This window comes from Dermacentor silvarum, chromosome 8 (assembly GCF_013339745.2).
Source record: "Dermacentor silvarum isolate Dsil-2018 chromosome 8, BIME_Dsil_1.4, whole genome shotgun sequence".
Taxonomy (NCBI): Eukaryota; Metazoa; Arthropoda; class Arachnida; order Ixodida; family Ixodidae; genus Dermacentor; species Dermacentor silvarum.
This window is the reverse complement of record NC_051161.1, coordinates 173,033,530-173,049,491: the sequence shown is the minus strand read 5'-3', so window position 1 is coordinate 173,049,491 and position 15,962 is coordinate 173,033,530. Positions and strand designations below refer to the sequence as shown.

Below are 15,962 nucleotides of genomic sequence, written 5' to 3'. Positions count from 1 at the left end.
CGCTAAGGCGTATTAACTCGGCTAAGCACATACAAAGGCTTAATGAGCCTTTGAATCCACGTTGGGCGCCAGTGTGGGTTCTTGGTGTCTCACAGGAGACCAACCACCGCGGGTTCGAGCTTAGCGAGCCACAGGGCCGCGTCAGCCGTCGCCTCCAGCACCGCTCGCGCGCGAGCTCAGAGGCCGCAAGGGGCTACCGAGCGACGCACGCAAAAACACAGTAAAGCCCTGAGTTGACGGAAACCGTTTACTGAAACCGTCGGCACCAGCACTGCACAAACGCCCGCACGGAGGGGAAGCCAAAGGGGTCCCGCACCAGGGCGAAAATACAATAACAGGCGCCTATAGCACGTCGCGGCGAGAGCACAGGCTCAAGCTGGGACACGCCGCTAGGAAAAGTCCCGGCGGCTATGCTACTTGCTCTGGCGATAACCAATGGGTCAACTCGCGAGAGCACGGGCAATATCCTTCGGCTTAGGCTTTCGGCAAGTGCGGCTCGGCGAGGTACGACCTCGCGCGAGCACTAATGGCACCGCTCGTCGGCTTAGCGTCGAGAAAGGATCAGCACAAAGTACGCGCTCCCCGCACGGGCAAAGGCACCGTGCGCGAGCTCCAGTCCTAGTCACAAAGGTGTCGGCGGACGAGAGGAAAGCATGAACGTACCGTGCGCTGGTCCCGGAGAGAAGTCCACGCTTCCCCGCTAGCAGCCGACAACCGGCCGCGTCGTGACGTCAGCGCTCCGCCCTCACCGCCAACCGCCGCGTGCGCAGCGCCACCGCGGGAACCGGTTAGGCGGCGCGGGTGGAGAAGGAGGCCAGCGGGGAACGATGGCGAGAGCGCGCGCAATCATGCCGGCGCAACCCTCAATCCCCACAACGACTAATCGAAGGAGTACGACATAGGTTTCATACAGCACCTCTTTTCAAAAAACATGAAATAGTAACCATTACAAACGTCATGAAAAAAGAAAATAGTTGGCGATGGTCATTTACAATCAAGTAAAATCTAATCCTACAGGTTTTTTTTTTTTTTCAGAGGCATCTTGCGAAAAACCACTGCCACAACCTACGTCATAAGATTTATAGGAAAGAAAAATCACGCACAAATTACGGAACTGAGAAACTCAGCTATCAGATTCCGCATTTTTTAAACCACACCCTTTTCTAGCTACTGTTACGATTGACATGTCACGCCCCGTGTCAAAAAGGATTACGATTGACGTATGACAGCCCGATCGTTACGATTGACATGTGACGCCCCGTGCAGGAGGAATTATCGGAGGCCCATGCCTAAACCAACGGAGGATGAATCCACGATTTGCTATGGTTGTTTAGAGTGATCCTCAATCTGGCGGGCGAGTCGCAGTGATTTATGGCCCCCTTTGTGTACCTGCGCCCAGCAGGCGAGGGGTTCCGCCTACCCCGAACTGTGTACCACCGGGGCCTCGTGGCGCATTGTTTACCAGGCCCTTTGCGTACGGGCGCCCAGAGGGCGAACGATGCACGACAGAAGCCTCAAGTCACCGCTATCGGAGGCAAGCCCCCGAAACGTCGCCTAGGAGAGAGGGAGCAGCTGCCGCACCCCCGAATGGACTCAGTACCTGTGACGTTGACGTGAGCGAAATACCGCCTACGATGTTAGCGGGCCTATTTAAGCGGCCCCACCATGTATTCATTCTCTTCTTTTTTTGATCCTTCATCAACCATGAAATAAACTGTCCAAGTTTCGCACTAGAAATCGTCTTGCCCCTGCCTGATCGCCATGGTCTACCGGACGCCTGCCGACAACGCCACGCGACCCAGGCGGTCGAGCTTCAAGGAACCGGCGTGGCACCCTGATTGAGGAGATCGGTTCATACCGAAAGCAAGGTACATTTATTATCTTACAAACATAAATCTTGTTCACGTTTTATGTGGTCAAACTCTTGTTCTTCTTTCACTTTGTGTCATTTGGAAGTCGTTCAAATCAATTCATTGGATGTCATATTTTTGGTTTCACTTGTATACCTTCTTGTGCCTTAAATGTGAAAATTATTGTTTACGTACAAAAGCGTTATTGTACTGAGCCGCTTCTTCTGTCCTATGGCCATTTATTTCTGCACTGTAATAGCTCTTGCCAAATTGTAACACTGTGCATTGTCTTTTTGGGGTGAACTGGGATTTTCGGGGGGCTGGCACACTGTCAGGCTTTTTTGCCTTTTCGCCGGTCCCCTAGGCAATTGTATATGTGTGTATATATACCTATATGTATGTATATATTTTATTGGTTAACTGAAATAAACTTCAAATATAGGCTGATGATAATGATGATGATGATGATGATGATGATGATGATATTTATCAAGGATTTATGCCCGGGAACATATCCTTGAGCATGCACTAGCTCCATGCATGAGTAGCACTAACAAAAAAAAAAAAAGAGGCTTAACCTTGCACTAGGCCATGCAATGCTTGAAACAGCGAAGGTGGGCGATCGTAGCGCAGCATTTTCCGGAAGTGCGCGCGAACTTTTCATCTTATTACTCATGATGATGATAATTTATTTTCGCGAGTCTCGGACTTACGGCCGTCACTGCGCGTTGCATAGCGCAGCTTGCAACACCGACACCGCGTTCCACCGTGCTGCAATGCTGACAACGCATCCAGCAGGCTCGCTTCGTGAATGCGTCTATCTCTCTCTCGCTCTCATTGCCTTTATTTCTCTCCCGGGCATAGCGCGCAAAACCTCTTCACTTCGCAGAGCAGTAGCGTGCGAACGCGCCAGCTGTGAACGAAGACGACGACACTCGAACGCAATCATAGTGTTCGCATCAATGCATGTTCGCAAGCGTGGCTGTATAGCCTTGGAACCGTGGGTACGCGGGTTGGAATCCCGCCTCGGCAAGAAAGTTCATTTTATTTTTTTTCTTGATAGTTTCTTGGTACGAAGCACAAATTACGGCTGGCTTAAACAGCTTCGCTGCTAAAAAAAAGCCTATCCTGCTTGTAAATAATTCAGGTTGCAAATGCTGTGCATCTGCACACACGGCTATAAACAAAAGCTAAAACAAATAAAGCTTCCTTTACATGGCGTCCTTGTGTTGTACATTGTCGGCACTTGAGCTAGTGATACTAGAAAAGCGTCAAAGGAGGAACAACTAGATCAGATGAACGTTTAGGAAAGTTCCCATATTGAATATTATGGCGTTGCTGCAACAATCTCTAGACAGCTCACTTACCGTCCGCCGTAGGTCCCGAGTAGAGGAATGTGTGCGTGTGGCCGCCGACGACCAGGCTGACCTCGGGCACTCGCTCGCATATCTCCACGTCGCGTGGCACGCCCGAGTGGCCCATGGCGACGATCACGTGCACGCCTTGCTCGCGCAATCTCTGCGCCTCCCGCCGGATGCACTCCACTTCGTCCGTGAAGCGAACCCTTCCTGCACAGCCATACCACGGGGGGGGGGGGGGGGGGGGGGGGGGGGGGGTAACGCTTGTACGCTACTACAGGCACTACCTGTCCGACATGCTGCAAGACGCCGGCGGTTATTGGCGAAAGCTCCTCCTAGATAACAACTGTCCGAAATTGGCCTTTGCTAACGTATGTTCACACTTACGCTTGCGAAGTGCGAACATTATTATTATTATTATTATTATTATTATTATTATTATTATTATTATTATTATTATTATTATTATTAATACAGCGAAGCTGTTAAGGGCTCACTCTTCGATGGTCGCGTCCGGCAATAGAAAAAAAAAAAAACATCGCCCAAGCACTCCATACAGATGGTTAACCAGCGAAACTGAACCGTGCGGCCCCGATGTTTAGCGGTGGGTTAATCCCGACGCTCTATTGAAGCGTTGCTCAATTATTGGTTACATGTTTGTGTTTCTAGTGAAACGCGAGCGCCAATGGCGGGCGGATGCTGCTAAGCACGACGCCTAGCTAACTCGAGATATCGAACGCATGCGACAACGGCGAGCCGAGGAGGCGACGTTGCGGGCAGAGCATCGTCAACGTGGCAATGGCGGGAACGCGTTCGCTAACGACGTAACTAACGGCGCTGCCAATGGCGCGCGCGCTTGGGTGTGACGTAGAGAACGACGTAACTGACGGCGCAGCCAATGGAGACGTTTATCGAAACGTGGGACGAACGGTTTTTGTTTCGCTAGAGTGTACTAGAATACGGTCGAGTGGGACGAGCGGCTCGGTCGGCGCATGCTTTGCAGTGAGGCGTTCGATGTGGAAAAATGCTGTGGCGGCGCTGCGATCGAAATGGATTGGGTCGCATCAAGGTCGTGCCGTTGGAAACTGCTGGCAATACAGCTCGACAGGGTCATTCTTACTACTTCGCGCGCTGACATTGGTGTTCAGACCGCTCGAATGGTCTTCATAATTGCATATGATATGTATTTGTGCCTTAAGAATTCCTTGCTTTCTCTTCATTATTTTATTTTATTTTTTAATGCCGATCCGTGATGCGCGTGCATTGCGGCCGCAGTGTCGGCTTTCATTCTACTATGTTATTGTACGGTTCCCTTTGGAGAACAAATATTTTTCTCGTTCTTCAAGCAGCATGTATCTCTCGTGTGTATTGTTGCGCATATAGTTTTCCATCAGTAGGTCTTGGCGAAACGCAGGCGGAGAAGCACATGTAACCTTCCTGCTTGCCGCTTCAAACAAGTATACAGCATATCTGCCCCATCCGGCCCCTTGTAGTCAGATTTACGGGAAGCATTGTTATAGATTTAAAAAAAAAAGAGTAAACTGCAGCGCAACATTCCATTCAAGTTTCCGCCTTCCTCGCGTAATGTAATGCGGAGTAATTTGTACGGGGTCATTTATTGCGGTAGGACCTCGAGCGCCGAAAACAGTTTTAGTTAGTCATTCTATATGCTCGTCTTTGGCCGTATTAGCCGTGCGTGGAAATTCTTTTCCCTGTCAATACTTCAAAAAAAAAAGAAATAAAAGAAAAAAAAGGTAAAAAAGAAAGCTAGCGCGGTAGCCTCATTAGTGGCTATATGGTGGATACGGCGTTGGGCTGCTAAACTCCATGGAACTCGCGGGTTCAATCCAGGTCGCGGAATGTTCGACAGGAGCGAAATGGAAAACAAAACACTCGTGTACTTCTATTTAGGTGCGCGTTAAAGAAGCCCACGTGGTGAAAATTAAACCTCATAATCATATCGTGGTTTTGCCACATAGACCCACGAATGTACTTAAAGAGAGAGAGAAAAGCACGCGGCTGCGCTCTCCGGCTTTTTTCTAGGGGTGTAAACAAAATAGTTGTAAATTATTCTCGAGTCTGATTTCCGAGTAAAACATGTTACGCTTATCCTATATTTATACATAAATGTAATGCCGTTCTCAAATGTATGACCGCTCAACTCAGCAGCTTGTATATTATAAATGGCTGCTTTCAGTTATTCGGTGCACTATCATAACGACCATAATGAAACAATTAAAGGAACAGCGTGTCTCACATACACGCAAAGATATGTGCAGACCTGTTGCGTTCATTGAAGATAATAAGTGTGGTACCACATGGGGCACCCAGTTTTAACGGGTTGCAAACATGGTGAGACGGTCAAAAAAAGTTTTCCTTGCCTGAATCAAGTTAGCAGATTTACAGGCTGCCCGCAAACGGGGGCGTTTATATTGAATGACAGCTAGAAACTTGTTAAGCGGGACTTATTAACACCTGTGAGTTAATTCTCCCAGGAAATGCGCCTCTAAACAACAGCCACGACTCCCCAGCAGCACAATCATTCGGAATAACAGTCCTCACTTGCATAGGTCACTCACCTTTGAGACTTCAATGGTGCTGTTATGCCTTACATTCGAACGGAAACGACTATTCGGCGTCGTACAGTATATCAATAACATTTGCGTGAATATATTGTTGTTTTGGTGCGAAAAAAAGACGGTTCCGTGCGTTTTTGCGTCGATTACCGGGCCCTCAATAAGATCACTCGAAAGGACGTATACCCTATGCCTCGCATTGACGACGCCCTTGATTCACTACAAGGTGCAGAATACTTTTAGAGCCTCGATCTGCGTTCTGGCTATTGGCAAATTCCCATGCACGAAGACGATAAAGAAAAAACAGCGTTTGCCACCCCTGATGGACTTTACGAATTCAACGTCATGCCTTTCGGGCTATGCAATGCACCTGCGACTTTTGAACGCATGATTGATACCGTGCTGCGTGGCCTGAAATGGAAAACTTGCCTCTGCTACCCGGATGACATTGTCGTCTTTTCATCCACGTTTCCTCAGCACCTGCAACGCTTAGATGAAGTTCTGACGTGCCTTGCCGACGCTGGTCTTCAGCTCAACACGAAGAAATGCCATTTCGCCAGCAGATCTATTAAGGTCCTGGGGCATGTCGTGAGCAAGGAGGGCATACGTCCTGACCCTGACAAGATTGCTGTGGTCCTTCGCTTCCCTCGCCCAGAAAAGCCTAAAGACTTGCGAAGCTTCCTTGGCCTCGCTTCTTATTTCCGTCGCTTTATATACGGAACTTTGCCTCCATCGCTGCGCCACTACACAAACTACTTGCTTCCGGTGTACCCTTTCACTGGTCTCAAGATTGTGAAGCAGCCTTTGGCATGTTGAAGGGCGCCCTCACGTCTGAACCTGTGCTTTGCCATTTTGATGAGACTGCACCGACTCTCTTGCACACAGACGCTAGCGGCCACGGCATCGGTGCCATTCTTCTGCAACGCAACAACTCTTCGCACGAGAGAGTCGTTGCATACGCCAGCCGTGTACTCACCGATGCCGAGAAGAACTATACAATAACTGAGCAGGAGTGCCTGGCGACTGTATGGTCCGTACAGAAGTTTCGTCCCTATTTGCACGGGCGTCATTTTACAATTGTTACGGACCACCACGCATTATGCTGGCTCTCCACTCTCAAGAACTTGACTGGACGGCTGGGTCGCTGGGTTCTCCGCCTGCAAGAATATGACTTTGACATTATTCATAAGTCAGGCAAAAAACACCAAGATGCTGACGCTCTTTCTCGTTGCCCGCTTCCTGCGCACCCACTTGACACCTCGGCAACTGCGTCGCAAAGCAGCTCTTCGGATGTCAGTTCTGCGCCGGTTTCCTCTCTAGCCACCATAGACCGCCTTTCTCCGGACGACGATCAAACATTTGCATTTCGCCAAAGGGCTGACCCATATTGTCGGCGTATGATAGACCACCTCTCTGGCGCTTCTCGCCCACCTAACGCGCGGCTTCGACGCCAACTCGCACAATTCAAGCTGAACAATCACGTGCTGTATCGGCGCATTTACCACCTTGACGGTCAACGCTGGGTGCCCGTTCTACCACGCTCTCTTCGAGCCCATGTCCTCAGAGCATTCCACGATGACATGACTGCTGGCCATCTCGGTTTCCACAAAACCTACGATCGCATTCGAAGCCGTTACTATTGGCCTGGCCTTTCTACTAGTGTGGCGAGATACGTCGGTTCCTGTTCTCCGTGTCAGCGTCGCAAACTCCCAACCTCTGCTCCTGCCGGAGAATTACTGCCTATTCCGTGTCCTGACGCACCATTTGAGGTTGTTGGTATCGACCTTTACGGGCCCCTTCCTGTTACTGCAGCTGGAAATCGGTGGATAGTGACCGCTATCGACCACCTGACGCGCTACGCTGAGACAACATCAGTGATCACTGGCTCAGCTTCGGAGGTTGCCGACTTCGTCCTTCAAGCTATAATTCTGCGCCATGGTGCTCCTCGAGTACTGCTCAGCGACCGTGGAAAGGTCTTTCTCTCGCAACTTTTAAACGAAGTCCTGCGCGCCTCTGGTACCACCCACAAAACAGCGTCGAGTTACCATCCACAGACTAACGGCTTGACAGAGCGATTTCATCGCACGCTTGCCGACATGATCGCCGTATATATTCAGCCTGATCACAAGAATTGGGACAAAATTCTACCTTTCGTCACTTTCGCCTACAACACGGCCGTTCAGCGTACCACCGGCTACTCGCCATTTTACTTAGTTTACGTACGGTCGCCTACTTCCCTTCTAGACGTTTCTTTCTTCGATGCTCCTGTCAATCCATCTGCATCGTCTAGCGAAGAATTCCTTTCACGACTCGCCCAGTGTCGCCAGCGTGCTCGCGTCAACACGGCGGCCAGGCAACACGACCGGAAGATCATTTATGACACCCTCCATCGCGTTGTGTCCTTCCGACCTGGTGACGAAATACTTCTATTCACGCCCCTTCGCACGCCTGGTTTGTGCGACAAGTTCCAGCCGCGTTTCATCGGGCCCTACATCGTCCTGGAGCAGACATCACCCGTCAATTATCGCGTGACTCCTGTTGTCGCCGCCACAGACCGCCGTTTTCGCAGCACCGAGGTCGTTCATGTCTCCCGCATGAAACCGTTCACGCGGCGGTCTTCGTCGCCTTGACTTGCGGCCAGGATGGCCGCTTCCACGTGGGGGGGAAATTAGTGTGGGCGTTGATTACGCACGTCTTCTTCATCTGTATATTATCATCATCATCCTACGTTGCGCGATCCTCATCTTCAGTTATGTGTGATCATCATCACCGGGTGTGTGCTTTTGCTGGTTCGCTGCCGAGTACTTGGGCCGAATAAACGTCGTGCCAACAGAGACGCCATAATATATATATATATATATATATATATATATATCATACTGCAAACACATGCGCTGATTCCGGTCGGGAGTTCTCACTTGTTCAAATAATGCATTTGGAATATTTGTTATTTTTTCAGTTACATATATATCGTGAATATATATGTCTATGTACCCTTTCATTTAATTGCCTAGAAATGCATTCGCCATTCTTCGCGCCACGCAGTTAATAAACCTGGTTTATTTCACTTTCACTCTAATATTGTTTTCTTCGATCATTGTCCCTGATCAATATCCACCAACACGAAGCGCGCGTAAAATGACACGATATCAATAATAAAATGTTCTTACGTAGCTTCATGTTGCAGAAATACCAGTTACTTTTAGAAGACAGTGGTAAAAACAGCAGTTCACTTGGCTAAAACTACATTTGGTTCTGTCCGTCAAGAGTCCTGCGCGCACCAAAGCAACTAAAACATAAAAAAAATGTACTGCACATACGTTCTGCGAGAAAAACTGGGCGTCCGCCGGCGTCTGCGTAGCGAACGCGCGCTCGCTAGCAGACGACGCGCTTGACAACGACAGCAAAATTGAAGACGTCGCGTTGTATAATCCATGCCTCAAATATATATGTTTGGGAAAATGGTGTAAACATAATTTTGCAGTTAAAATAAAGCACTATTTTAAGGGCGTACTATGCGCAATCGGCCTCGGCGCCCGCAGCGAAAGTACGTTGAATTTACCGCGGAGCGCGTCTCCGATCCAATCCAGTTCGCTCGCAGTGCCCTCGCACAATTTTTCCACACGTGGCGCCTCAGCGGGAGAGCGCCGTTCGGCACACTCGACCATTAGACAGTTTTAGTTTAACGTTAGCGTAATAGCGGGGTTAAGGGAAATAGCGTTACCGTTCCGCAAAGAAACTTTGCAGAAAGAGAGTTTTAGTATAGCGTGATAGCGTAGTTTACGTGCGGGACGCTATTCCAGTACGCTTTGAATTCCGCATACATAGGGCACCTAAGATATGTGTGTGTGTGCGTCCGGAAAGTGCTAGATCGAGGCAGCGCAATGGAAGCCAGGAGCGCGTTGTATTTTTACTTGCCATGTCCGCGGATCTGCAGCGAAACAGACAAGCAGTACAAGTCGTCTACCATAGCCTCCGAATATGTTCCAATCTCAGAGGCCATATGCCGTCGCCACGCCTATCTCCCGACTTTACCGAAAGGTGGCGCTCGCATCTCGGAGAAAATAGAATGGCACAGAATAGAATTATATAGAATGGCAATGCAAGCCATAAAATTAGAACTGTCGAAGTGGGTGGAGGAAAACGGTGTATTGGGGGAACTACAGAATGGGTTCAGGCCAGGCAGACGCTTAGAAGACAATATGTTTGTACTAACTCAGTGCATAGAGATTTCAGTAGCTCAGAAAAGACCTTTATGGGTAGCATTTCTAGATATTAAAGGAGCTTATGACAACGTAGACAGGGAATTGTTGTGGGATATTCTTCAATACGAAGGCATAGATGACGATTTCGTGGAGCTGCTGAGGGAGATATATCGAGACAACCAAGTACAAGTGGCATGGGAAGGTCGAAAAGGAAATGAAATGGTGGGAATTCACCAAGGATTGAAGCAAGGATGCCCTCTGTCACCATTGTTGTTCACGCTTTACGTCAAGGGCATAGAAAGACGACTGGAAAACAGCGAATTAGGTTTTGATTTATCCTACATGCGTAATGGACAAATGGTGCAACAAAAGGTCCCTGGATTGATGTACGCAGACGACATTGTGCTACTAGCGGACAATAAAAAAGATTTACAGATACTTGCGAATATCTGTGGGAACGCAGCGACAAATCTAGGCCTTAAGTTTAGCAGAGAGAAATCAGGGATTATGATCTTTAATGAACACACGAGTAACTTCGTGGTGTCAATTCAACAGCAAGTAATACCCATAGTGAAGCAATATAAGTACCTCGGCGTACACATAAACGAAGGAAAGAATTACTCAAGCAACCACCAAGATAACCTGAAAATAAAGGGGAAGCGGAATGCAGCATTAATGAAACACAGAGCACTGTGGGGCCACAAAAAGTATGAGGTGGTGCGTGGAATCTGGAAAGGAGTAATGGTGCCAGCGCTAACATTCGCAAATGCCATTATATGCTTAAAATCGGATATATTGGCGGGTTTAGAAGTTAACCAAAGATCAGTAGGCCGGTTGGCTTTGGGAGCACACGGTAATACGACAAATGAGGCAGTGCATGGAGACATGGGTTGGGCCTCTTTTGAAGTCAGAGAAGCACAAAGCAAAATTAGTTTTGAAGAAAGGCTCAGGAACATGGATGAAAATAAATGGGCGGCTAAAGTGCACAAGTATCTCTACATGAAAAGCGTGGACACAGAATGGAGGAAGAGGTCAAGGAAGTTGGCAACCAAGTACAGGATAATCGAAACTGTAAATAGACAACCAGGGGTCATCAGAAAGAAAGTGAGAGAAATAGAGACCGTGAATTGGATGCAAAGAATGGAAACGAAAAGGACAATGGAGATTTACAAGAATGAGAAGAAAGAAATTAGAAGGGAAAATCTGTACGATAACACAAAGGGCAGTGCCTTGCTATTTGAGGCTCGAGCCGGTTGCCTAAGGACGAAAACATATCGGAACAAATATTCGGAACTAGATGAGACATGTGTATGCTGCAGTAAAGATCCAGAGACCACTCAGCACATCCTAATGGAATGCGACGGGATCCACCCAGCGAGAACCGTAGGTAACGTGCAACTCCCAGAAGCGCTTGGGTTTAAAGTGGAAGGAAACATAAACAGATCAGCCGTAGAGATCAGCAAGAGACGATTAGAGTACTGGTGGAAAAAAAGCAGGGAAAAGATCGATACGACCTGATCTCTTAAAATCATAGGCAGCGGTACAAGCTAAATTTTTGAAAAAGGTATACAAAAATGCGAGATAAAGAACATGTGTAGTATACCTGATTAAATCAAGCAGGCTAGGTGACTATTTGTCGCCACCCCGTTTCCAAGGGGATGCCAATAAATCATCATCATCAAATACGACAAATGGTAATACGACAAATGAGGCAGTGCATGGAGACATGGGTTGGGCCTCTTTTGAAGTCAGAGAAGCACAAAGCAAAATTAGTTTTGAAGAAAGGCTCAGGAACATGGATGAAAATAAATGGGCGGCTAAAGTGCACAAGTATCTCTACATGAAAAGCGTGGACACAGAATGGAGGAAGAGGTCAAGGAAGTTGGCAACCAAGTACAGGATAATCGAAACTGTAAATAGACAACCAGGGGTCATCAGAAAGAAAGTGAGAGAAATAGAGACCGTGAATTGGATGCAAAGAATGGAAACGAAAAGGACAATGGAGATTTACAAGAATGAGAAGAAAGAAATTAGAAGGGAAAATCTGTACGATAACACAAAGGGCAGTGCCTTGCTATTTGAGGCTCGAGCCGGTTGCCTAAGGACGAAAACATATCGGAACAAATATTCGGAATTAGATGAGACATGTGTATGCTGCAGTAAAGATCCAGAGACCACTCAGCACATCCTAATGGAATGCGACGGGATCCACCCAGCGAGAACCGTAGGTAACGTGAAACTCCCAGAAGCGCTTGGGTTTAAAGTGGAAGGAAACATAAACAGATCAGCCGTAGAGATCAGCAAGAGACGATTAGTGTACTGGTGGAAAAAAAGTAGGGAAAAGATGGATGCGACCTGATCTTTTAAAATCATAGGCAGTGGTACAAGGTAAATTTTTGAAAAATAAAAATAATGATAGGTATACAAAAATGCTAGATAAAGAACATGTATAGTATACCTGATTAAATCAAGCAGGCTAGGTGACTATTTGTCGCCGCCCCGTTTCAAAGGGGATGCCAATAAATCATCATCAAATAGGGTGCCTCGATACCAGCGGCGGCGCTGGCATCGAGGCAACCTACTTCTTCTTTCTGGGGTTTTACGTGCCAAAACCAGTTCTGATTATGAGGCACGCCGTAGTGGAGGGCTCTGGATTAATTTCGACCACCTGGGGTTCTTTAACGTGCACTACAACGCAAGCACACGGGCGTTTTTGCATTTCGCCTCCATCGAAATGCGGCCGCCGGGGCCGGGATTCGATCGCGCGACCTCGTGGTCAGCAGCGCAACGCCTTAGCTGACTGAGCCACCCCGGCGGGTGAGGCACCCTAGGAGAAAATTTCTCTCGTTAGGCTTAGGCGCGTTCCAAACGAGAAGCGATCTCGAAAATTCCTTAAGATTAGCCATAACACTCTCTCGTCGAAGCGGCATGAGACTAAGCAAAAGCCGTTTACGCAGTCATTTGCTACGAACGAAGTGAATTCTTAAAAAACAACGCCAAGTTCAGTTCGAAGCAGGCGACCGGGACCGCCGCCATGTTTTACGTGAACTACGCAAACACGCTAACACGGTAAAGCCCCAACCACAGGCACGCTTCGCCACGCGCCGGCACGCGCCAATGCCTCAAATGCGTCAAAAGCGTCAGTCGCGAACGGGGTGACGCGTGCCGGCGCGCGGAGATTTTGCCAGCTGCCGATGCTATAATTGAAAACCAGCGGCGCGAGCCGACGCGACGCCGGCGTCCACCAATCAGAGGCTGCAAACCGTCGCCGGCGTCCTCCAATCCGCCAGTCCGCGAAGCCTCTGGCTGCTACGCCTGATGATGGCCGCCGATGAGCAGGCGCCGACACCAACGATCGTCCGAGTGCTTCGGACGCGCGACAGTGTTAAAGACAGCAGTGTTGCGATACTAGGCCGACACGACCCACGACCGTGGGGGGTGGAAGTGCGACGAGAATTCGTGCCGCGTTCGAACGACGCCGCCAAACCCAACCTGCCGGCCCGCTGGATTCCGCCGATCTCAGTGCGATCGCCTGCTAAAACATCCAACCGAATCACGATTGCAAACGATTGCGGCAACGCCTGTGCTTGTTGTATGTATATTTTCTTGTGCTCGAAACGAATGGAAACTTGCTTTCAAAGTGCGAAGTCTGGATAATCAGCACTCGTCTACCGCCGATGTTGTTTACATTACGCGTAGGCCTAGCGCGTCCGTCGAGTTCGACCGGCGGTGAACGAGGCCAGCTGAAAAACTCTGCCGAAGGAAATGAAATTTCAGTTCCGTTTTGCGCTGCTGTGATTTGAAATATGGCTCTCCTGACTACGTGCTGTGTGTGGTGTGGTGCAAATGAACCGTGTGGAACTTCAGGTGGTGAACCGCGGCGTGTTTCGTGTGTGAATTATGTGGTCTCGGGACTCGGGTTTAACGGGCGAGCTCTGCGCTGTTTCCAGCGGCAAAGATAACTTGCGAAAGCGAAAGGCACTAGTAGCCGAACAATGGGAAATACGCGTACATCTTCAGCCATGCCATCCGTTTAGTTGAAAGTGCACTCTTCGATTCGGCGTGTGAAATCTAGTTCAGTACAAGTTCACAGTACTCCTTCACTCACTTCTTTCAAGTGCAGGTGTCTTATGGGCTAGTTAGGGATAAATCGCTCGTGCAGCGCTCAAGAACGCTGACATACTGAAGGAAACGTGATACAGCACTGTCATGTTTGAGTCTGTGTTCTTGTAGTTGAGCACTTGGGAAAAAAAATCTGTTTGCACTATGTGCACCGTGTGCAATGCATAGGAGGACCTGCGTCATACAAGACTTATGCATGCTGCTGCCAGGATTGCTTCGATGCCTGCTTTACAAGCAGCATATACTGAGTCAGTGAAACTGTAATTGGCTTTTGATATTTTTTTTTTATTAAAAGAGCACATGGTGTGAGTGCATTGCAGGGAAGGGGTAAAGGTGCCGTCAGTGCTTTGCGCAGTCGGTATGCTTAAGCTGCCTAAATCTCTTCAGCTAGCACTAAAATGGATCTCGCTGTGATACTATAAACTGTAGTCAGATTAACTCAAAACCAATTTCCTAATGCATCTTCGCAGAATGTGTTTAATTCACTAGTTAACACTTGCACTGCAACATTATGCCAATACGCAGCGCAGCATATGCGCTTGAAGTAAATACATTTTGTAAAGGTGGACGACTGGGCCTGCAATAACAAACTGTGTTAGCACTGAAATAAGTACTGTCATGCATATCAGCCACACCACAACCTCTGTGTACCCAACCTACTTCCTCGGTGGCACCCCCATGAAGACCGTTCGGGCCCTGGGTGTAATATTCAGCTCTTCTCTCGACTTTTCCGCACAAGTCACTAGGCTCGTCGCATTCTGGGATTTGTGACCTGTCTCTCCCTTCCCTGGAGACCTGAGGTTTTCAGAGCACTCTACACTTCTCTCGTACCACCACAACTTGAGTACTGCTCATCAGTTTAGTCCCCTTACCAAACTCATCTCGCTGACAAACTTGAGCTTGTTCAGCGCTGGGCAACGCGCACCCTCTACTCCCATCTTTTCGATCGTCGCAAGCTCATGCCAGCCTACAAGGATCACCTCAAAGCCCTTAAGTGGCGCACCCTGCAATACCAGTGCAAAATTGCACTTGTCCGTCTATTCTGCAGGGCGCTGTGTAGCTCTCTGGAAACACTTATATTTCTTCTGTCCGTCTGAACAAGCCATCAGGACAGCCTGAGCCCCATCACACCTGTACAGCCCAACACCGCAACTCCATTCTTATACAGAGCTTTCTCTCCATTAGGACTCCCGTTCCTTGCGACCGTAGTGAACCGGCACTCCTGTGCATTGCGCACCGTTGACGTCCCAGTTGTTGCTCCGTATGTGTGTGTGACGTGCTCTGCAAGTGAGCAAGCGTGTTTCTGTGTGTGTGCGTGTGCGTGTGTGTGTGTGTGTGTGTGTGTGTGTGTGTGTGTGTGTGTGTGAGCGAGCCAGCGCGTCATCTAGAGCAAATTCCTGCTCTAGATGGCTGACTATCAGACGCTCTAGCGTACAGGCATGAGCCTTACGTTTTTAGCCTTGCGAGCTGTCTAGAGTGCCATGGTACTGCTAAGATTATTATTATTATTATTATTATTATTATTATTACTATTATTATTATTATTATTATTATAATGATCCCTACAACTACATTGATGGTGTTGAAGCCAGCATGACACATAAATCAAAATATTTTTGGAGCTTCGTGCGCTGTCATTCTTCTAAAGAGAGCGCCAAAGAGGTGTCTTCTTGATGAAAATAATGATGATGTCTTGAACACTGTTGATGCCTTTGCAGAACATTTCTGTTGTGTCTGTGGTGTAAAGGATGCTTCAAGTAACCTTCCTTCTCAGCCTGGCACAGTGTTTATGCTATCAGTCAATGAAGACTTGTTTTCAAGTGTATGAAGTGCCTCAAACCTTCCCTTTCT

The 15,962-nt window shown here is 48.4% G+C and overlaps 1 protein-coding gene across 1 annotated transcript in view; it reads right to left on the bottom strand.

Annotated features, from left to right (window-relative positions):
• Positions 1 to 15,962, bottom strand: part of LOC119462586 (protein 5NUC) — a 581,486-nt gene that overhangs the window by 411,444 nt on the left and 154,080 nt on the right. Inside the window, exon 4 of the mRNA XM_037723919.2 lies at positions 3,218 to 3,418. Coding sequence (XP_037579847.1) covers positions 3,218 to 3,418 — 201 coding nt within the window. The remainder of the gene's footprint in view (positions 1 to 3,217; positions 3,419 to 15,962) is intronic.